The 23,057-nt window shown below is 41.2% G+C and overlaps 2 protein-coding genes across 5 annotated transcripts; both read left to right on the top strand.

The window, feature by feature from the left end:
- The first annotated feature begins 31 nt into the window (after positions 1-31).
- Positions 32-8,833, top strand: LOC122772935 (TRPM8 channel-associated factor homolog). Of its 3 annotated transcripts, none has more exons than XM_044031242.1 (14): positions 32-93; positions 1,724-1,776; positions 2,523-2,584; positions 2,732-3,397; positions 3,648-3,864; positions 3,969-4,260; positions 4,372-4,673; positions 4,808-4,982; positions 6,015-6,109; positions 6,253-6,463; positions 6,654-6,890; positions 7,445-7,668; positions 7,804-7,917; positions 8,241-8,833. In XM_044031242.1, the coding sequence occupies exons 4-14, from the start codon at positions 2,751-2,753 to the stop codon at positions 8,481-8,483; spliced, it is 2,757 nt and encodes a 918-aa protein (XP_043887177.1). In that variant the 5' UTR covers positions 32-93; positions 1,724-1,776; positions 2,523-2,584; positions 2,732-2,750; the 3' UTR covers positions 8,484-8,833. The 3 variants fall into 3 exon arrangements, with proteins under 3 accessions (XP_043887177.1, XP_043887179.1, XP_043887178.1); XM_044031243.1 differs by lacking the exon at positions 32-93 and adding an exon at positions 133-219; XM_044031244.1 differs by lacking the exon at positions 1,724-1,776.
- Positions 8,834-12,805: 3,972 nt separating this feature from the next.
- Positions 12,806-21,717, top strand: LOC122772934 (TRPM8 channel-associated factor homolog). Of its 2 annotated transcripts, XM_044031241.1 has the most exons (12): positions 12,806-12,976; positions 13,119-13,789; positions 14,166-14,382; positions 15,189-15,480; positions 15,925-16,226; positions 16,585-16,759; positions 17,436-17,530; positions 19,666-19,876; positions 20,070-20,306; positions 20,713-20,936; positions 21,028-21,141; positions 21,238-21,717. In XM_044031241.1, the coding sequence occupies exons 2-12, from the start codon at positions 13,143-13,145 to the stop codon at positions 21,478-21,480; spliced, it is 2,757 nt and encodes a 918-aa protein (XP_043887176.1). In that variant the 5' UTR covers positions 12,806-12,976; positions 13,119-13,142; the 3' UTR covers positions 21,481-21,717. The 2 variants fall into 2 exon arrangements, with proteins under 2 accessions (XP_043887176.1, XP_043887175.1); XM_044031240.1 differs by lacking the exon at positions 12,806-12,976 and having other exon boundaries at positions 13,000-13,789.
- The last annotated feature ends 1,340 nt before the right edge of the window (positions 21,718-23,057 follow it).

Genomic DNA, 23,057 nt, shown 5'->3' with positions numbered 1-23,057 from the left:
CTCGACAGTTCCGGGCTGACTTTTCCGGGATCCATCCCACAGTTTAGCTCCAGTGTGAAGCTCCATAGAAACGGAAGTCTGTCTAAAGTAAAGGTAAAGTACACGTTTTTTAAACCATCCGCTTGTCCTCAAATGTTGCTTTTTATGTTACTTCTGTTTCATTTAAACGGTTTCGAGGTCCACTCAATCAGTTCCAGAGCCGGAAGGAAAGGAAGTGAGGTAATATGGAAAACTGATCAAGTTTTTAATGTTAAGGTTTTAATTGACCTGTTTTGACTAAAGGCTTATCTGTGTACCATTTTAGTTACATGTGGAAGTTCGATCTGTCCATTTTAATAATGTTTATGAACGTAAGTGCCGTGGGTGTGTGTATTTATTTGTATATTTATATACAAAACGAAAGTACAAAACAACACACATTTAAGGTGTTTTAAATTAATGTATTCAGTTTACTGTAGTGTTTTTATAATCTAATGGAATCAGCAGAGGAGATATTTAAAAAATCGATTATAAAAATACTAATAAGAAATATTTAGAGATCAGTATCAGCCAATATTCCATTGTAAATAGACAATGACGACATCAGTAAGCTGAATAAGCTGCTACCTTTATGTTTATTTTGCTCAATGAAGAAAATGAATATCTTATATCTCGTTATAAGTCCTGCTCAGCATTTCACTTATCAATGAAAAGTCCAGTATCTTGCATCTCTAGAAATATTAATAAAATGTTGTTTTCTGAAAACCTTGTCATTTTCTTGTCGACTCTCCCGGTGATGACTCTCGTAACTTTCTCCAAATACCAATGTAATGATTTTCAACTCCAGCCAAAGTAGAAGCAAAACGTTTAGACAAAGCAAACGACATGTCAGGAGGAACGTGGGGTTAACTGTCAGGATGTAGACTGGCAGAGATGGGAATTGAACCCACAACCTGCAAGTTGAAGGATGCTTCACTCTACCACTGAGCTACTGTCACCAAATAACGTATGCTGCTGAACACATTTATTAGACCACAAGAAAACACTTGTTACTGTTATTTATTTGGCAAGTAAAAACCTCGTTGTCTTTATTGGCACCAAAGTCTTTCCCTCACCATCGACAGCTCCACCGTTTCTCCCTCCCCTCAGGTTAAGGGTCTGAGTGTCATCCTCGACAGCTCACTATCATTGAATATGAATCGACTCCGCCCCTTCCCTCACCACCCATACATCTTCAACTTACTGTAACTCTCTCCTCTCTGGGCTCCCTCACAAATCCCTCCATAAACTTCAACTGGTCCAGAATTCAGCTGCTGCATCACCACCAGAACCAGAACCAGAACCCCCTCATTACACCACATCACCCCCATCCCACAACAACACCACTGGGTTCCTCTAATCTTAAGTGACAGAGAGGAGGTTGATTGCATGAGTTAGTGGTGCTGTGTAGACAGTGAAAGGTTAGACTTCCTTCTAGCCAGATGCTACCCTGCTTACTCACATGAAGAGATAACAATCAATGGTGGACTTTGATGTTGCGTGTGTGAGGCAGTGGACGTGTTTGTGGAAGTGGGGGAGGAGGCCCCCAAACAAAATTCAGCTTAGGGCCCCCTAAAGGCTCGGGCCGTCACTGTGTGTGTGTGTGTGTGTGTGTGTGTGTGTGTGTGTGTGTGTGTGCTGCGTTCTATCACATGTAAACAGACGAGAGTGTGAACACTCACACGTCTCTGTTTTTCACTTTCAGGGTCTCGTCTATTCTCCACGTGTGACTCATGTAAACCCCGGCAAAAAGAAACGGTGAGTGAGTGAGTGAGTGAGTGAGTGAGTGAGTGAGTGAGTGGACACTCGTGATGATCATCATCGTACAGTTCATTAAAAAGTTACTGGAGACAGAACACGATGATGTCACATTTACACTCTCAATACTCACAATAATGCAGATAAATGTACATGAGTCAAAGTAGTGAACATAACCAGTGCAGGATCTGCTCATTGGTTTTGTTGCTAGGCAACAGTAAGTCAGTCCGTTTGTCGAGTCATAATAATAATAATAATAATATGACAATAAAAGAAACATCACCTGCAGTTTGACCAGTTTTGACACATGAAAACATCTTTGCTCTCGTCAAACAGACGCTGTGTATTTAGATGCAGGGCGGCGACGTCTGACATGATCACCTGTAGTCACCTGACAAGCATCCAGGATGCATGTTTTAGTTAAAGTTGTCCACATGCAAGAGCTGTTAGGTTTGAATGAGGCCCAAACGTTTTGTTTTCATATATAAACATCACATGTTTTGGACAGAGTAGTGATGTTATGGTGTGCTGTTTTTTTTATTAATGAATATGTCGTGTGAGTTTAATTTCACATAAATCTTGTGTCAATACCCTCATCGTGACATTTATTGTGACAACAGGAAAAACCGGTTTGATGTCCTTGTTTCAGTGTTCACAGACAGGCGTGGCACTGAAGCCACTCCTCCTTTTGTGCATGATCACCTTGTTTTGCATTGTCATTTATTTCATCTCATCTGTGCTGTCAGATACTGGAGCAGCGGTGAGGAAAGTGTCTGATGATATAAGAAAAAGACGGTTTCACTTTCAGGTAAAAAAGTCTAACTTTATCAATTCTTTATTTGTAGCACAATTTGTAACGTTTGATGTTTAAATATGATGGACATACATTTAACAACCTAGAATAAAACATGTTCACTTTGTGCCTGTACCCTCCGTCTTCTTTGTCCACTTTCAGAGCACCAGTCATCGTCACCATGTCACTCCAGTTCGTCCACAATCACCATGAAGGAGCCTACATGCAGCTGATGAAGGGTTTGAAAGAGTTAGACTTCCGTGACTTTGGTGTTCCCAGTGACCTGCTTCTGATTGGAGACCATGCCTTTCCTTTGGCGATGAACAGCCGAGGCCAGGTGCTGATGGCTGCGTCTCTGCACGGCAAGGGAAGGATTGTAGTTCTGGGTCATGAGGGCTACCTGAGAGCCTTTCCAGCTATTGTAGAGAATGCTCTGACCTGGCTGAGAGGAGATCAGTCCAACAACCAGTCTGTGGGGATCCAGAAAAAGGCAATGGCACTTGTTAAGAACCTCAACAAATCCCACTTCCAAGTCAAAGAGGTGGGGGCTTTTAGTGAATGTCCAGAGGTTGGTGTGTATGTGACAGATGCCTACACAGTGGGTGCAGACCACAAGGACCTGGTGGCGTTTCTGAAAGCTGGAGGTGGTGTGCTGATAGCAGGACAGGCGTGGAGCTGGACTAAGAGTCACCCGAAGAAGAACACGCTGCTTGAGTTTGAAGGGAACAAAGTTTCGGGGGTGGCAGGGATCTACTTCTCTAATCATCAGGGTGAGAAAGAGGTCCTGCCTGTCTATCCTCACATCCCATCGTCCTGGATGTCTGTGGTGTAAGTATGACACTTCTCTGTCATTGAACACTGAGAAAGGTTAGTGTTTGCAAAGTAACACATTTTTTATCTGAGCCAATAAAACATGCTCATTACATCATATAACTTTACTGCTACATTCTGGACTTCATTGCTCACTGTCATCTAAAGAAAAATAATAATGTATTTATATCACACAGAAGCCAAATCAGCACTAAAACAGTTTGATGATTTAACTTCATCTCTCGATCTTGTTCTCTCTGTCTCTCAGGATTGGGAAGGATTTCGAGGATGACTTAGAGTTCTTACTGAACGGCGTTTCAGAGTTTGACTTTCAGGGCGGAGCTTTGTTTTCTGACATTCTGGTTCACGGTCCACTCGCCTTTCCCATCGGAATCACAGAAAAGGGACAGACGTTCCTGGCAGGAGCTTACTACGGACAGGGAAGGGTCATTGTGATATCACATGAAGGATTTATCGGAGGAGAGGTAGCGTTTACATTATTTATTGGCGTTGCCTTTGTTTGTCAAATCATTTACACTTTTATATCAGGATGCTGACTCATGTTTTGACATAATCTCTTTCCTTACAGAAACACGGTCCGTTTTGGAATAATGTCCTTCACTGGTTGGATGAAGGCCGACAAGGGACGATCGGCGTAGCCCATCATCCTGCCCTCAAGGGTTTAAACAAGTCAGGATTAAAGTGTGAGCAGACAAAATTCAAGAAGGACCTGAGTGTGTTTGTGTGTACAGCATACAGCGACAATCAAGCGGAAGACATCGTGGACTTTGTGGCAGAGGGAGGTGGCCTGCTCATCGGTGGACACGCCTGGTACTGGGCACAGACACACGGTGGGAAAAGCCCATTGAAAGAGTTCCCAGGTATGATAGTTCATGATCATACAACACAGAATATCACCATTATGAGTTGGGGTGAACCGTACTGAAGTGCTTTATACATCAGAAACACCTTTTAAATTTCATGTCCTTCAGGGAACAAGATCCTGAACAAAATGGGATTGAGTCTGTTGGGAGAAACGATTGGAGGAGGTTTGTACAAGACTCCTAAACCAAGCCAGTTCATCAAAGACAACTACCACTTTCGCCACCTTCTCCACTGCTTTGCTGGCCATGTAGCACAGGGGGATGAACTCACACAGGAGCAGGAGAAACATCTTCAAAAGCTGGGCAAGGACTGTGCTACCTTCTTGAGCATGAATGCTCACGAATGCTCCCAATATGCACAGGTTCTGTCTACTCTCACTGACGTGGTAATGAGGTCAGGCATGCCACAGGTAACTTCAATAAAATGTGTTTTCAGCTACGTTTAGTGAGACGCACCAAAGCAGTGTATGATGAATAAAACAACTACAACTGCCAACCAGCAAACACTCTTTTAATATAGTCATTATCTTGCTTTTCTTTCCAGGTGAATGAGAAGTGTCCTGTGAAAAGTCCCAAAGACCACGTGCTTCTCAGTGTGGGATCACAGTTATTTAAGGTTTGCCCAAATCCTGATGCCCTCCTCCCCTACCTCATAAAGGACAACCCACTGATGGCAGTGGTTTACAACCACAAGATCAAGGTCACTGTTCACACAGAAGGTCAGACACAAATACAACTTCAGTTTCTACATGTTTGCATGCCTCTGTTTTTATTTCATTCAACATTTGATGTACCATGAAATTCATATTGCAATGAAAATATAATTCTTTATACATTAATATAAGATAATCCTATTATTGTATTTTAAAACAGGTACATACTAACAACTAACAATAATACACTTTACAGTTTCAAATTAAAATAGTGTAGTGTGTAGTTGGTGCAAAAACTTCATTCTAAAATATCGGCAACAAGGAATTATCGATCTATATATTTTGAACGATTGCGATTGTAGAGCAGTGGAACGGCACCATGATGGAAACTCTCCTCGTCAGTTCCAGTGACATGGACTGAGCCCTATCTTTCCTAAAACATCTGTCACAGGTTCCAGTGGCATTTTAAGGAGACGACGCCCACTTCTTTCATTTTAGAATGAAACTAGTGCTGTCAGTTAAACACGTTATTAACGGCGTCAATTTTTTTTATCAGGCTGATACACAGCCTCTCTTATTATTGTTATTATTATTATCACAATAAGAGCAATAAGTCACAATATGCAGGTGACATAAAGAAAGCAGATCCACTTTTCGATGTTGATAAGAGCATTAAAATGAGAAGAAATAATGGGACACAAAGAAATCAAGAGACATTTAGAATAGATACAAATGTGTGATTAATCGCGAGTTAACTATGACATTAATGCGATTAATCGTGATTAAATATTTAAATGGTTTGACAGCACTCCTAATTACATCACTGGCACTGCTGAGCTCACATCACCTCCACCCTCCACAGAAGAATTCACTTCCATTTGCAAGTGCTATGTTGCTGCAGTGCCTCAGCCTAACATACGTCACTCATGTCACTGTGGGATGGGCTTAATCACCACTGTGTCAACATATGTGTCAATGGCTTGAATGTATAGACATTCATCTTGATTTAGAGGTTACAGCTTTTCCTTGAGCACGTGTCACAGCATTAGATCCATATACTCACTGAATACAGTGAACTATATCATATGTCTATGTTAGGATGGGTGGAGTGGATCAGCACAGGCCTCTACCTCTCTCCTGGTATGAAGACCTACCTTTCCATACCAGAAGAGATGGTCAACAATGGATGGAAGGTCAGTTACAAACAAGATCTGTTCAGATCTGATACTGTTAATAGAAGTATGTCAGTTAGATTGAATCCACCTACTAAAGTACCACCAACTCTAATCAAATGGATCCTCTTCAGACCAATCTTCATGTCCCCTGTCTTCCTTAGATCCAGATCGGCTGTCAGACAGACACACTGAAGCATGACAAGTTGAAGAGGGCCCCATGTGTTCATGAGCGATTTCCCCTCGACAAAGACATGATGCAGGTGTGGAACCTGTGGGGGGGGCTCATCTACCTGGTGACGCCAAAGAAGACACAAGTGAATGGTGCAGAGATCGTCGTGCAGATGGCTGTACCGGCGCCGTACTACAAATATGGTGAGTCGGACTCTGTGAAGGTGTAGCTACAGATGCACCTTTAATCTAAGAGGCTTCTTCTTGTGGAGACTTCACAGGCCCATTGATGATGAAATATCAAATATTTTCAGTGCACATCAGTACAGACTGCACAACCTTAGGCATCATAGACGTGTTTGTTTTGAACACCGCCCCCTTCTGTTGACTTCAGGCGTGACAACAGCAGCTGAATGGGACTTGCTGCGCACTGCTCCCTCGCCCTGGGCAGAGCTGGAGTTTGACAACATCATCCTCACGGTGCCGTCCGATGTGGTCCGGGACCTGGAGCGCCCCGATGAGTTGGCGGCGCACTGGAACACCATCATGAAGGCCATCGCTGACCTCGCAGCCAAACCACACAAATTCAAGCACAAAGAACGCATTGTGACGGATGTGCAGATTTCCCATGGTGAGTGGGTAACACTTTACATAGCAATGGAAAACCATACCAAACCATGTCGAGTGGAGCCTTGCTGAGCCAAGGCAAGCCGTGCTGGAACTGTATATGGGAAAAGCACCATCTGACCTGTTGTGTTTGGGGTTGGGGTTAGGGTTAGCATCACTACCCCCGTGAGTGTTGTTCCGTTCGTGGGTGAACAAACTGAACTGAATCATGTTCGTCTCACAGTACAGTCGAGTCGTCACTCGGGGGATCAGTGAATCACTCTGTCCACACAGTCCCGGCACGGCTTGACATTTTTGTTTTGTATTCTAATTATTGGAGTTCCTGGAGGAATCAGCACTCGTTTATATTAAAGGCAAATGAGATAAAAAATGAACTTGCACATGTGATTCTGTGAGCTGAGCTGACTGACGCTGGTTTCATTTACCGTCGTCTACATCTCGTGCTTGACTGAGAATCAGTGGGGATGTGTGAATAAACCGTGATGAATGAAAGTGTTTTGATTTGCTGTGACTGCACACACACTGCTTACATTTTGGATGTTTTTTCTCTGTGCTCAGGATGGATGCATGCAGGTTATCCTATCATGATGCACAAGCCTACAGCAGCTGAGCTGGTCAGCATTGACTTTGCCATGAAGCGCGGTCTGTGGGGGCCCATCCATGAACTGGGCCACAACCAGCAAAGGAGCTGCTGGGAGTTTCCATCACACACCACAGAGTGCACGTGTAACCTGTGGTCAGTGTATGTGCATGAGGAGGTGTTTGGGATCAAGAGGGAAAAGGTGGAGTAAAACTGCTTGATATTGACTTTTATGGCAGATTATCACTCATGCTTTAGTGTCATCACAAATATCTTTTGTTCATCTTTGTTGTTCTGGGCTTTAAATAAATGTTTTCAATCATCTTCTTTCATACAGGCTCACGCGGCGATGCGACTGGAAGGTCGAGAGAAACGAATTCAAGAGTATGTGAAGGGAGGCAAGGACCTGAGCAAGTGGAGCGTGTTTTTGGCCCTGGAAACATATATGCAGGTAATGCAGGTTATTTCATTCTGCTCACACACGAACATTTTACACCTTTGAAGGCCAATAATAACAATAACAAGGATAAGAGTCTGAAACCCTGATCAAGCACTCAGGCCTTTGGCACAGATTAGACGATCTCACAGGGAACATGGACCATCTCTGAGTTATGCTCCTCCCTCCCTCCCTCCCTCCCTCACTCACACAGAGCAAAGCAAGAAAACTGACAAAGCTCCAGCAGAAGAGAAAAAACACGTGCACTTTCTGTATGAATGTAAAACATGCTGATGTGTGGCTGCAGGTGCATTTTCTTACATTCTCTTTGCATGCAGCTCCAGGAGAAGTTTGGCTGGGACGCCTTTAAGAAGGTGTTTACCGCGTACCACGAGATGAGCGACTTTCCCAAAGGCAACAAACCAAAGATGAACCTGTACGCTGAGACTTTCTCCAAGACTGTGGGGAGGAACCTGGCCCCTTTCTTTAAGTCCTGGGGTTGGCCGATCGAGACAGCCACAGAGGAGAAACTCTCCAACCTGCCGCCTTGGAGTGACCACCCCATGGTCCAGTATGACTGAAATGCTGCATGCTGAGTAAAGTAAAGTGGGATGGGTTATTTGACTACATATATAAGGGGACAGTAAAGAAAAGGTGTTATAGTTATATTTTAGATTCTTCAGCGTAGCCACCTTTTGCTTTGACGATAGCTTTGCACACTTCTGGCGTTCCCTTCATCAAAGCAACAATATTAAAGCAAACTGGGCTTTCAATACACAGAACACTGCATACTCATATCAGGGGACCAGCATGTCTGACAGGTGCATGACAGGGAAACATCGGACCATTCGCTAAAACAGAGGCTCAGATGGAAAAAGAATTCAGATACAACGTTGCTGATGAATTTGTTTGATTAAAAATCTCAAATCCAGATCCAAATCACCACCAAAGTCAAATCATTTCTTCTTTGGTTTATAAACTTCATCCCCAGAAAGTTCCATATTCTTTCAGTTATGCTGCTCACTCACTCACTCACTCGTACTCTCGCTTGTTTTGAACTCCTTTTGACTGTTTTTGTAGCACTTTTAAATATAAAGTTCAAATAAAATTATTGTATTATTATAATTATTATTACTCTCTACTCAAGACATTGGCACTCTACTGTATATTTACATGGATTTGTTTCCTGAGACCTCGAGAGAAAGAATGTTTCAATTCAATTGTATTTGTATCGTACATTATCTCAAGGCTCTGAACACATGTCATGCTGTGTTTTCCTATGGGCTCACTCATTATCTTGAATTTGACTACATTTACATTGTCACATAGACATTTATTGTCCTCCAGGAAGAGCCAGTACTCGCCCGATAGCCTGATAGCACTCACACAGACGTTTCTTGTGGAGTTTTGTAATGATGTCAGTTTTGTGGGCGTGTTTATGATAACTGTGTCTTTGTAATATTGTTTCACACATTTGATTCACACCACTTTATCCCCCACATGAGGGTAACTCTTCATATGTTTTTTCCAAAAATAAAAACTGATGTTATTCATTCACATGTCAGTCACAGACTTCATGAAGCTTTGCCTCAACAATCAAGGCTTTAATCCCTGAGACTGTACAGAGAGCATTTATAGAAAGAGTTTGCACTTTCCTTGGTCCAGACATGAGAAAACATTGTCAACGTCCACTCTCTTGCTCTTTAACACAAGCACAATTAAAAAGAAGAAAGAAGAAATGCAGGTTTCGGTACAAATAAAGAAAAGCTTATTTATTTTCTATCAGAAAATAAAGCAGGAATACAAAATAAACTCAAAATACTGTAGGTGGTGTGTCACCTGCAGCATCAGTCGTAAATGTGGATGTGCAGATTAGTGACCTGTGTGTGTGTGTGTGTGTGTGTGTGTGTCAGGCGGTACAGAGGACCCAAGGATGGTCAAACAAAAACAAGTCAGGACACGAGCAGATAAATCCAAAAACACATGATTCAGGAATCAAGGCCGGGAGACACAGGCCGTTTCTCAATATCCATACTTGTGCATACTTGTGCGTACTTGCGTACTCCCGTACTTGTGAAAACGTCATCAGCCTCAGTCCCAGTTCTGTTCCAATTCTCAAGTAAGCGAATAGCGAGGACGGTTCTCAAACCCGGAAGTGTTCTCGCTCTGCCCATTTTTACCAAGTATGCATCGGAGGTGACTTAAGCGTACTTGGGATGGCCATGTATCCCAGAATACATTTCGGCGGAGCATAGCAGCAGATAGTAGAAATATAATCTGAAAATTATCTGAAATAAATATTTTTCTGTTTTAACATAATTTGAGGTGAGAAATGAGTCATTTAGAATTCAAACATGTGGTTTGTGTATTAAGATATGACGTATTTATAGTTTGGCAGCGATGTTTGTCGGAGGTGATAAGCTCCGCCTCTGCGGACGCTTGGCACTCACTGTGCCCGGCACAGAGCAGCGTTACCTCGGCCTGTTCTGATGAAATGATCCACTGGCTCAGACGTCGCTGTCATTACATGCTCGGTGTGATCCATAGATTTGTTGTTGACGTGTTATTTTGTTTTTAATGGAAACGTTTTGACCTGACAGTTTGAAAGTTTGTATATTATTAATGTTTTATTTATATATATTTTTTTATTTTAACTTAGAATTTTAGATTTATATTAAAGTTGCGCGGCCATTGTGTCTGTATTTAAATATAATATGTAAATATTAGATATTTAGAGTAGTATATATTTGTATACGTCATATATATACTACTCTACAATGCTTTAATATATCTATTTTCCACATTATATTATTTGTAATGTATATTTTAATAGAAATAAATTAATAAATGAAGTTAAATATTTAAAATGTGATAATAATAACAACATATATATGCATTTATTAAAAGTATTTCATATGTTCATTTATCAACACCGCAGGTGGCGCTAATGAGGCTGCAGCACTTGGCGCCAGCCACCATTCAAACAGCAGAACAATACATACATACTTGCATACTTGTGTACTCCCGTACTTGGCAAGTATATACTTCCCAAGTAAGCAAGTACATACTTGCTTACTTGAGTATTGAGAAACGGCCACAGACACACTGGGAAGGGCAGGCTTAAGAAGGGAGGAAGGTGAGTGGAGAACAGAAATCAGGTGTGGCAGATCAGACACAGGTGAACAGGATGAGGCTCATCAAGAGAACAGGGAAGGGAGGGGGAGTGAGCAGAGACGGCAGGTAAAGTGGGAGAAACACCAGCACACAAAATAAAGACAAGACAACAACACACAGGCATGACTGTGTGTGTGTGTAAGAGAGAGAATTGGATTGAAGAACAGGCTTTGGTGAATCATTCAAGCTCCGCCCTCCAGGAAAAACAGGAATATAATAATAAATAATAATTCATTTGCACAATATAAATGTTCTCAATTTCAAATTTGATTTACATTTGCAAGAGAAGTAGAGACATATATCTGGCTGTAAGTTCATGAGGTTTAAAATACATACTTTTAGATCAATGGAATTAGCTACAGGTTTAATAAATAAATTACAAATTATATTATAGAGATTATACAGATGTTTTTGATTATCAGATGAGACGACCAATGATGGAACCTCTGGAGTCAGTGACGAGTTAAGTTGAAAGACTTGATTGTAGATGAGGGGGAACTGAGACAACGCCTGACATCTGAGGGAACCAAGTTTGTGTCTTACCATAAGTTCTGACTGTTTATACTGAACACCAGGTCTGGTTAGAAGAATATGAATGACAAATTAAACTTAAGTGAACTTAAAGTTGGCTGAAGATTAACATTTTCTCTCACAATTATATTACATTACATTATATATTATGAATGAAACTTGAAGACACTTGTAGATCGTGAGAGGATTTAATCATTAGATTTAAAGTATAAAATCTCAATATTTTACAGAGGAGTGTGATGTATTTAGCAACAGCACTGCTGCTGTATTTCAGTTCAGACGGAGCCTGCGCTCCGGTCATGGAGGAAGTACTGAATAAATAGTTTTAATTCACTGATTCTAAAGATAGTTGTTCCGATGTTGTTGCTCTCATGATTCCAAACACATTTCTCAGTCATGTCTGAGTGTGTGGGGCGAGGGCCCTTTCATGTTAGTTTAATCTCTTTTTGTCTTTGGGGACACGCTGGGTCCGACGACCCGAGAGTCTCGCTGTCTCAAGCATCGAAGCAGACGGTGCTAGTTGTGTAAACACACAAATCCCCGTGAGAAATTACATAAATAATAAACAGAAAAATACAAAACAAAATACTCGCCATCAGCGACCGGTTTTCACCGAAATGCAGGTGTTTTCCCTGCAGCCATATCAGTTTGAAAACTACATTCAGTCACTGTCGTTCAGTTTACCTTTACCTTGAACTGACGTTTACCCTACGCTGAGTCACATGACGCGATTCGCGAGTCATGTGACTCGGCGTAGGGCAAAATTTGAAAGGGAAAAACTGATTTTTTTACAACTCAGAGGAAAACTGAGGGAGGGAAGCACCATTTTCTTTATAAAAATACTACTGCTATTCTAGCAATACAAAGCCACATGCACATCAGTGAAGTATTCCTTGAAGTGTTAAGAGTCGGTCTCACTAAACTTTACACAACACTTTAACCTGTAGAAGCTGTTTGTGGTTCTGCTGCAGAACCTGGTTTTACGGCAACAACAAGTTTGTGTAGAACTGCATAGCCAACATAGCATCGACATGAAAGGAGCTTATCTTCTTCTGCTGTCAGTGATTATAACACACGGACAATGTTGACAGACAAGCACCTTCATAAGTGTACATATAGGTAACATAAAAGTACTCAAACAAGTCTGACCAGCTGTATGTACACTCTTGAAAATCTTCTCAGACAGGTTGACAAACTGGTGTCCACTGACCTATAAGCTCAAGACGTACAGTACCACCTCCTCTCTGTTTATTTACCTTAAAAACTCACCCTCCTCCCTGTTGCTCTCATTTCCTCTCATCTGTAGTCAGCTTGTCGTCTTGTTGGAAAACGGCAGAGTTCTAATAATTCGAGCAGAAAGTCCAGTCAGGTAAAAAAAAAAATAATCAAACTCTTGCCTCCGTAAAAGCTGTAGCTGATCATCCATGTTTTTCTAAAGAACTAAAGATTGTCATGAAAGTGTCATTTAAATATCATCAGTGCTTTTAATGTTGTTTCTCTCCTGTTTTCAGATCAGAGCATCAGTCTTCATCACCATGTCACTCCAGCCTGTCCAAAATCGCTTTACAGGAGCCTACATGCAGCTGATGAAGGGTTTGAAAGAGTTAGACTTCCGTGACTTTGGTGTTCCCAGTGACCTGCTTCTGATTGGAGACCATGCCTTTCCTTTGGCGATGAACAGCCGAGGCCAGGTGCTGATGGCTGCGTCTCTGCACGGCAAGGGAAGGATTGTAGTTCTGGGTCATGAGGGCTACCTGAGAGCCTTTCCAGCTCTTGTAGAGAATGCTCTGACCTGGCTGAGCGGAGATCAGTCCAACAACCGGTCTGTGGGGATCCAGAAAAAGGCAATGGCATTTGTTAAGAACCTCAACAAATCCCGCTTCCAAGTCAAAGAGGTGGGGGCTTTTAGTGAATGTCCAGAGGTTGGTGTTTATGTGACAGACGCCTACACTGTGGGTGCAGACCACAAGGACCTGGTGGCGTTTCTGAAAGCTGGAGGTGGTGTGCTGATAGCAGGACAGGCGAGGAGCTGGACTAAGAGTCACCCGAAGAAGAACACGCTGCTTGAGTTTGAAGGGAACAAAGTTTCGGGGGTGGCAGGGATCTACTTCTCTGATCGTCACGGTGAGAAAGAGGTCGTGCCTGTCTATCCTCACATCCCATCGTCCTGGATGTCTCTAACGTGAGGAAATATTACATTTCTTTCATTTTCTTTATAATAGAAAGAGTCCAAGCACTGATGTTTTTCTGACTAAATCTTCTTAAAGTTGGTCAATTCAACTTGATAATAATTTGATAACACGGTGGTTCAGTGGTAGAGCGAGTCGTCATTTAACTGAAAGGTTGTGGGTTTGATTCCTGGCTCAGCTAATGTTAAGACAGGTCACCCCATGTGTATGTACATGAATACAGACGATAAATTCATATTCATATTAACAATGTGCGTTTCTTTGTAAGACTCTGTTCCACTGACGCACAACTGACCTCTCATTGTGTTTGTTCACGGTTAAAAAAAACGGTCCGTCTGTCTTTCCGTTCTCTTCTTCCATCAAACACAGAGTTGGTCAGGATTTTGAGGACGACTTACAGTTCTTACTCAAAGGCGTTTCAGAGTTTGATGTTCGGGGCGGAGCTCTGTTTTCTGAGATTCTGGTCCACGGCTCACTCGCCTTTCCCATCGGAACCACAGATGAAGGACAGGCGTTCCTGGCAGGAGCTTATTATGGACTGGGAAGAGTCATTGTCATCTCACATGAAGGATTTATCGGATCAGAGGTAGAGTTTACATTACATTTATGTCTGTCTGTCTGTCCTTCTCTCGGTCTGTCTGTCTGTCAGCAGCATAACTCAGTTGGGGTCATAGGTCATGACCTAAGGAAGACATTAGGTTCAGCTAAGTGTTCAAAGCTGAGCTAAATGACAGATCACATGACCAATTTCTGACCATATTTTTTGATTCCACCTGAGTTCAAAAATATAACTTTACACGTGGAACAAAGAGAAACACGATGCCTGACATCATAAGTCATTGAACAGAACAGCTTAACATATTTAAACTAGTGCTTTTAGTTAATTGCGTTACTAACGGCATTAACGAGTCAAATTTTTTTTTCACATGCTGTTGCAACAACTAGTAATGTGAGAAAAACTACAACACCACACCGGATCTAGCTAGACCACAAACACAACAACAGACACACTGCACACACTTGTTTGGGCCAGAGAGTAGTGAGCTAACGTTCTATTATTCTTATTATTGTGCAGCTCTCACAATAAGAGGAAGAAGTCACAATATACAGGTGACATAGATATTGTCTCAATAAAAAAAACCATTTGCACAAAGCAAGCAGATCCACTTTTCTATGTTGATAAGAGCATTAAAATGAGAAGAAATAATGGGACAAAAAGAAATCAAGGGACATTTAGAATAGATAACAATGTGCCATTAATTGCGAGTTAGCTAGGACATTAATACGATTAAATATTTTAATCATTTGACAGCACTAATTTATAATAAATCTAATTTCATTTGATAAATACCTCGTGTCTCATGTGCTTTTAAATAATCCCTTTCATTACAGAAAATGGCCAAGTTTTGGAATAATGCACTTGACTGGTTGGATAACGGTCGACATGGGGTTGTTGGTGTATCGACTAAAAAGGCTTTCAATCATCTCAGCAAGTGTGGGATAAAGTGTGAGAAGACAAACTTCAGGAAAGACCTGAGTGTGTTTGTGCGTACGGTGTACTGCGCTGATCGTGCAAAGCAAATCCTGGACTTTGTGTCGGAGGGAGGAGGCCTGGTGATCGGTGGACACGCCTGGTACTGGGCACAGACACACTGTGGGCAAAACCCAATGACAGGATTCGCAGGTATGACAACGCACCACTTGGTTCACGATAATATAGCTCGTGACGATACATCGGTCCCGGGTCAGCGACCTCGTGTGAGACCCTCGTGTGAATGAGAAAGACAATGAATGAATGAATGAATCTACATCAGCTATCTTTAGCATTAAAAAATGATTATTGTAATTCCAATTCAGTTCCAAAAACATTGTAGGAGTGTAGCCCAGGTCTCCCAAACACAGAGCTGCCCTCTCCAACATTGCGTTCACTCACTATCTCATGCACACACACACACACAATCTTTCTGCAGAGTCCTGCAAAAACTCTATTGTCTAATAGTCTAATCTTGGCAATAAATGCATATACACTAGTTTTTCAGCGCCTGACTAAGATTATATTTTACTTTTATTTCATTTCTTTATTTCAATGCCATGTCTTTTAATATCAAACTACTCTACTGTCTTCCAGGGAACAATATCCTGAAGAAAATGGGCTTGTGTGTGATGGGAGCAACGGTTGGAGGGGGTTTATACAAAGCTCCCGTTTCAAGCCAGGCCTTAAAAGACACCTACCATTTCCGTGTCCTTTTACGTCGCCTTGCTGACCACGTAATAAATGGAGAAGCACTTTCTACGCGAGAGGAGAAACACCTTCATAGGTTGGGCAGGAACTGTTCCTCCTACTTGGACATGAAGGCTCATGATTGGTACTCCTATGCACAAGTTGTGTCTGCTCTGACTGAAATCTTAAGGACGTGTGGAATGCCACAGGTACATTATTCCAATAGAGCAGTATATACATTATACTGAGAGCTTTGCCATAGAATGAGTGCTGTCAGTTAAACGTGTTATTAATGGCGTTACAGCAAACCTATTTTAACGGTGTAAATTAATAACGTTTTTTTCACATGCTGTTGCAACAACTAGTAACGTTAGAAAAACTACAACACCACACCACATCTAGCTAGACCAGAAACACAACAGGAACGCTCCGTACACTTGTTCAACATCCAAGTCATACATAGAATTAAATTGTATATATCATATGAATTATGTTTAGCTTATTGAACAACACGCTTTAATGTTGTGCTTATGAACACAATGAATTATTCATTTCTCTTTTTCCAAGGTTGGTGAAGACTGCCCTGCAAAGAGTCCCAAAGACCACATGCTCCTTTTTGTGGGGAGTAAGTTTTATGACGTCTGCCCAAATCCTGAGGCCCTGTTGCCCTACCTTGTCAAGGTGAAACCTCTGACGCCCGTCATTTATAACCAAAGGATCAAGATAAGCGCGAACACAGCAGGTCAGACCCTTTTCCTCTGGGATGAAAATGATTGTCCGCTTTAACAACACAAATAATCACACAGGTTAGCACACTCAGGTGGAAGACTGCAGTGTTTTCTCCTACTTTAGACCTACACTTGCATCTCATTCTAAATGTTAATTGGAAAGAAATGCACATGGCCAGGAGAGGGGAAGGGAGGGGGTAATGTGAGTGGAGATTGTGTCGTAAAATATCTTCTCCACACCAGACTTGCAAAGTTCCACTTTTAGGGGCAGAGTCTCAGTGTCGGCTCTAGAATCAGTCACATCCACAGCTTTATGGGATCTGCCACTAAAACATTTATTCATTTTTTTGTAAAATAAACTGAAAATATGAAAACATCAGATTTCTGACACATTGTCCTCTCACTAAGAGATCAAAGACGGTTACAGGAGAAACCAAACGGATTAGGTTTAACCACTACACTATGTAAATGGTACATGATGATTACAGAGAACACAGGAGGCCAGAGGTAATAATCTACATGAGCGAAGAACAACTGATCTGACTTAAGAAAAGGGGTCGAAAATGTCTTGCCTGGGAAAAGTCCTACAATATATAAGGAAATTTCTCTTTTTTTGTCTCTTTAAAGACAAAAAATTAAATGTGTCCTGGAGATGACAACTAAGTGTGTGTGTGTGTGTGTGTGTGTTAGGATGGAAGGAGTGGATCAGCACAGGTCTCTACCTCTCTCCTGGTATGAAGACCTACATTGCAATTCCAGCAGAGATGGTCAACAGTGGATGGACGGTAGGTACAGTCCACAAAATTAAGTAAGACATTCGAGTGACTGTTTGTGATACTATTAATATACAAATCCCATTTCCAAAATAAAAATAAATAAATAAAAACTTTAAATATATAATTGTTACACTCACAACCTGGATCGCAAGTGGCAAGCCAGAAAGAAGACCCGACCCCCAGTGATAGTAGCAGCTGATAAACTTTATACCTTAACATGGAATATAATAGAAGTGTGAGAGTGGATGGTTCTGTCCCTGTGATAGACTGGCCATCTGTCCAGGGTGTGACAGCGGTAGAAGATGGATGGAATTTAATATACATGATTTATCAAATGGGCCCAATGTTCCACTCAGCAGCAGTTTTCAAGGTTTCCCCTGACTCCCTGAGAAATGTTGTGATACTATGAACTTCACATGTTGAAAGAACCTTAATACTTTGTAATCTTGTGGTGAGAAACATTACCTTCAAAGTGTCTGCCGGAAGTCACGTACTGAGGGCCGTAGTAACCAAGGACTTAGCTGAATAACATAGCCGTCGACGCCTATGAAATATAGCCTTTACCGTGAATTTTTTTTACTTGTTATATGGCCTTACCAGGTCATCTTGGCCCTAACCCTAACCTCACTTCTTCTCCCTGCCTAACCCTAAACCCCTGCTCTTTCCCCTGAAATTGAGTTGTTTTTGTACGCGATATACTTAATTGCCGTCTCTTCTTCCACTTTTGTGAGATTTCTCTCAATTTCTCTCAATCAACTCTATTGTAGTGAAAACTTTGGGACTTCTAGCTTGGGGAATAGTTGCCGTCATCACCACTTTAAATAAAATAAAATAAAAATATGCAGTGTCCTGGTTTAAGACTTGAATTGAGTGAACTACATAACTGATATCTCTTTAGCTATGGAAAATGATTGACATCACCCATAGAAACTCATACAGCTGTATTGTCTTTTGATATCAAAATTATTATTTGACAAAATTTAAAAAACAAAAACAGATGACAATTTGTTCAAAACTTCCCCAACCAAAATAATGAAAATTAAAAAAAATATCCTGGCCAGAAATGTAATTTATAATTTTCTGCAACTGCGGGCCCACTAATTTATTTGTGCACAGCTCTAAAAAAATAATCCTTCTTACCACTAACAATCTTACTGGCTGAGCAACCGACGTTCACCCAGACCTGAAGTCCCGCATCGCGCCCGTAGCTTGACCACAATCTTCTTCCTCTCCACACTCACGCCAGCCGACCTAATGTGAAATAAAATGACTGTTAGTTAGACACCAACATGGAAAGTCTACCTTTAATATTTCCACTCTCATATACGGAGCTAACGTACATGACGTGCTAATGCTTTAGCAGTCAGACCGGAAAAAGGAAAAACAAAAAGAGTAACAGGCTCACACACTAGACCCTCTTAAATATTACTTAACACATGTGAAGAAAAATACATTAGAAAACAGTGCATCAGTGACATTCAACACTTCACAGACATGATTTGAACAATAGAGCGGTGCTATGTTTGTTTTAACGACACCCACACTTCTCCGTGACAAGCTAATTAGCTGCTAACTAGCTAGTGACGAGGCAGCACAAACACATCACAAAGTGCTTAAAAAATACAAATATTAAACTCGTAACAGATTAACGAGACATAAGGTATACAGGCTTACCATGTGAAATAAAATGACTGTCAGACACCGATAATAGCAGGTCCACCGGTTATATTTCCACTCGTATACGGAGCTAACGTACACAACAGGTGTATCCCAGAAGCCACCTGGTGGACTTGACCGTAAACCGCCGGAAACTGTTGGAAATCATAACAAACAAGTGAAAAATAATATAAAGGTGCCAGTTTAAATAGAAACAAATAATTTCTAATGTTTTAATGTTAAGTACTTGTTTAGTACTACAGCCTGTCCATGAAAACACTCAAACTCAAAAGAAAATTAAAGGAATTAATTATTGTATTTATTGTATTTTATAGTCAGTTGCCTAACTTGGAAATCGGTTTTTGTAAGTAGGTAAAAAAGATGTTAGATTTAACCCAACCACTAAAGAACCAAGAACTCAATATATCCTAACAACAAACAAACATGTGCAGCCAAACCTTCACACCACTTATGTCCTGTCCTCACAGATCCAGATCGGCTGTCAGACAGACAGACTGAACCATGCAGAGTTGAAGAGGGCCCCGAGTGTTCATGTGCAATTTGACATCACCAAAGAGATGATGATGGTGAAGAACCTGTGGGGGGGGCTCATCTACCTGGTGACCCCAAAGAAAACACAAGTGAATGGTGCAGAGGTCATAGTGCAGATGGCTTTACCTGCACCGTATTATAAATCAGGTTTGTAAACTAGTGAGCGTGGACCTGACTAACAACAAATGGTTACGCCTGAATTTGTATAATGTGCATGATTTTTTTAAAATTTGATTAAGCATGTTACATTTTTATTATAAGAATTCTTCTTCCTAGTATTATCATTATTATTATTATTATTACATAAATCCTAGCTCATTTTTGACTCTGTTGACTTCAGGCGTGACAACAGCAGCTGAATGGGCCTTGCTGCGCACTGCTCCCTCGCCGTGGGCAGAGCTGGAGTTTGACAACATCATCCTCACAGTGCCGTCGGGTCATGTTCGGAAACTGGAGCGCCCTGATGAGTTGGCTGAGCACTGGAACACCATCATGAGGGCCGTTGCTGACCTCGCAGCCAAACCACACAAGTTCAAGCGCAAAGAGCGCATGGTGACAGATGTGCAGATTTCCCATGGTGAGTGTTTACGGCTTCAAAGCTTCAGTTCATGATGTTTCGATACACACTTTACCTGATTGGTGGGAATCCTTGTCACATGTTGTGATTCCGGTCTAGTTAGATCCGGTGTGGTGTTGTAGTTTTTCTAACGTTACTAGTTGTTGCAACAGCATGTGGAAAAATCAACAAAGTTTGCTCGGCCAAAAAGAACGTTCAAAAAATGACGCCGTTAAAATGAGGTTTACGTTAACACTGTTAATAATGCATTGAACTGACAGCATTAATATATAATATCAGTATAATTTCAAAGATTTGCACATGGATCATGAAATAACATGACTACATCCAATGGTTTACATTTAGGTTTCAGTTTAGTTTTGATAAATGAGCATTTGCATAAATCTGTTGATGTTCCTGTGCTCAGGACTGATGCATGCAGGTTATCCTATCATGATGCACAAGCCCGAAGCAGCTGAGCTGGTCAGCATTGACGTTGCCATGAAGCGCGGTCTGTGGGGGCCCATCCATGAACTGGGCCACAACCAGCAAAGGAGCTGCTGGGAGTTTCCATCACACACCACAGAGTGCACGTGTAACCTGTGGTCAGTGTATGTGCATGAAGAGGTGCTGGGGATCAAGAGGGCAAAGGTGAAGTATGGTTGATTATTGTTCGTCATTGTTATATATCACAAAAGAGATTATAACTAGCTGTTAAACACAATCATCTTCCTTCGTGCAGGCTCACCCAGTTCTGGCTTTGGAAAAGAGGAACAAACGAGCAAAGGAGTTTGTTACGGGGGGCAGAAACCTCAACAGCTGGCAGATGTGGGTGGCTCTGGAGACGTATCTGCAGGTAAGAGAAAATCACTCACACTAAGCCTTAGTTTAACATTTGACACCACAGGCCAAACACTGCTATGAGTTTACACATTCTTCTCTTTGTATGCAGCTCCAGGAGAGGTTTGGCTGGGACGCCTTTAAGAAGGTGTTTGCTGCGTATCACAAGATGAGCAACTTTCCCACCCGCAAAATACTAAAGATGAACCTGTATGCTGAGACTTTCTCCAAGACTGTGGGGATGAACCTTGTTGGATTCTTCCAGGCCTGGGGTTGGCCCATCCAAGCAGCCACAGAGGAGAAACTCTCCAACCTGCCGTCATGGACTGACCACCCCATGGTCCAGTACAACTGAAATGCACAACTAACTCGACACTGTGTTGCTAGCACCTGCTAGTGCACAGCAGCAGGTTGAATTGCACTTATTCTCACGTGTGTTGACAGCATGCTAGAAGTGCAACTGTTTTTCTTTCCTATGATGAGGTGAAGTGTAAAAAGAGGATGGATATTGATGTCTCATGTCAATGTATTTCTTATTCAACGTCATTTCTGTGAGGGGAGTGTGGATCATAAAAAAACAGTTTTGTCAGTTTTTATTGTTTCGTTCTTTTTAATTTTTCGTAAACTCGAAGCATTTATCAAGAAAATTTGAGTGTTAGTAAATTTAAAAACAAAAGAATTCAATCAACATTGTCTATTTGAATTAGTACTTGCTCTTTATATTGCGCAAGTCAAATGATTTATGTCTTGTGTTTTTCCAACACCAAGTGCGCCCTCTGCTGGCCACACACTGAACATGACTCTACTGCATACAGTCTTTCAGAGACTGAAGCGAAAAACAGAATGGAAATGCAACATAACCCATGCTTCTAATATTTATTATTATTATTATTATATATTAGTTATAGTTTGATCCAGATCTTCAGTTTGGACCAGCATTGATTTATTTGTGTTAGTTTACTTTGTGTTATGTATATAGTATACTATTGTTCATCTATCAGTCATCATTATTTTCTCCTTTGCTACTAGGTCTGTTTCTTTTTTAGTAAATTCATTAAAGGCCTTTTCCAGTTTTGATTATTATAGATTATTTATAATTGAAATATGACAAATGTTAGTAATAATAATATTAGTAATCCCATTCCATCTGAGATTTACTCCCACTATACACTCACAACAGTGAACTCATATTCATTTATTTTATAATAAAGTCATCTCACGAGGTCAGAGGTCACATGTACAGTGAACACTGTAAACAGTCTGCTGTGATTAATCCTTCAGTTTATCAGAAATCACATCTAACGCTTGCCTCAGACACTTTTTCTTCTCCTTCAGAAAAGACTCCAAGTTTCGAGCTTCGGTCAAAATGCCCTCCATCTGCTTCATCTGTGCCTTGTCTGCTGCAGCGCTCACGCTGAAACAAAACCACAGACACTGACAGTGAGAAAAAGGCTAAATGGAGTGGAGTCAGTGGCAGTCACATGTCTCACATGTTTATGAATAAGGCATAATTCATATTTTTCTAGTGATGTACCTTATCTTAAAAACATGTTCACTGGCTGTTAGACAGCTTCTCCAGTAGGTTCAGTTGTTTTTTTTACTCAAGTGCTTGAAAGCCTTCATTTGGAACCATGTTGGCGGGTATGTGGGAGCAGAGAAGCTCACCATGCACACATTATTTGTTTGGTTGCGCTCCTTTTGGGATGATGTTGGTGCCATAATTAAAGACATACTGGGACATTAATTACCAAATGAAAGCAAAACTATGTACCTTGGAAATATAACTGAAAGTGTAACTGGGAATGATAGACATATAGTCAAGATACTGTTAGAAGACAATAACAAGGAACTGGTACAAGACTGAATCTCCTACAATTAAGAGAGAAAGTGACTTACCAACTTCAACTGAAGGAAGATGTTTCAATTACAAAG

This window comes from Solea senegalensis, linkage group LG8 (genome assembly GCF_019176455.1).
Source record: "Solea senegalensis isolate Sse05_10M linkage group LG8, IFAPA_SoseM_1, whole genome shotgun sequence".
Classification (NCBI taxonomy): Eukaryota; Metazoa; Chordata; class Actinopteri; order Pleuronectiformes; family Soleidae; genus Solea; species Solea senegalensis.
The sequence above is the reverse complement of the archived record's forward strand: the minus strand, read 5'-3'. Positions and strand labels throughout refer to the sequence as shown.

Bases quoted from the DNA above. Each gene is read 5' to 3' on its own strand.
- LOC122772935 (XM_044031244.1), top strand. From the start codon at position 2,751: ATGTCACTCCAGTTCGTCCACAATCACCATGAAGGAGCCTACATGCAG. The intron at 4,674-4,807 runs GTAACTTCAATA...TTTTCTTTCCAG, and splicing joins TGAGGTCAGGCATGCCACAG to GTGAATGAGAAGTGTCCTGT. The intron at 7,669-7,803 runs GTGGAGTAAAAC...TCTTTCATACAG, and splicing joins TTGGGATCAAGAGGGAAAAG to GCTCACGCGGCGATGCGACT.
- LOC122772934 (XM_044031240.1), top strand. From the start codon at position 13,095: ATGTTGTTTCTCTCCTGTTTTCAGATCAGAGCATCAGTCTTCATCACC. The intron at 15,481-15,924 runs GTATGACAACGC...ACTGTCTTCCAG, and splicing joins CCCAATGACAGGATTCGCAG to GGAACAATATCCTGAAGAAA. The intron at 16,760-17,435 runs GTCAGACCCTTT...TGTGTGTGTTAG, and splicing joins GATAAGCGCGAACACAGCAG to GATGGAAGGAGTGGATCAGC.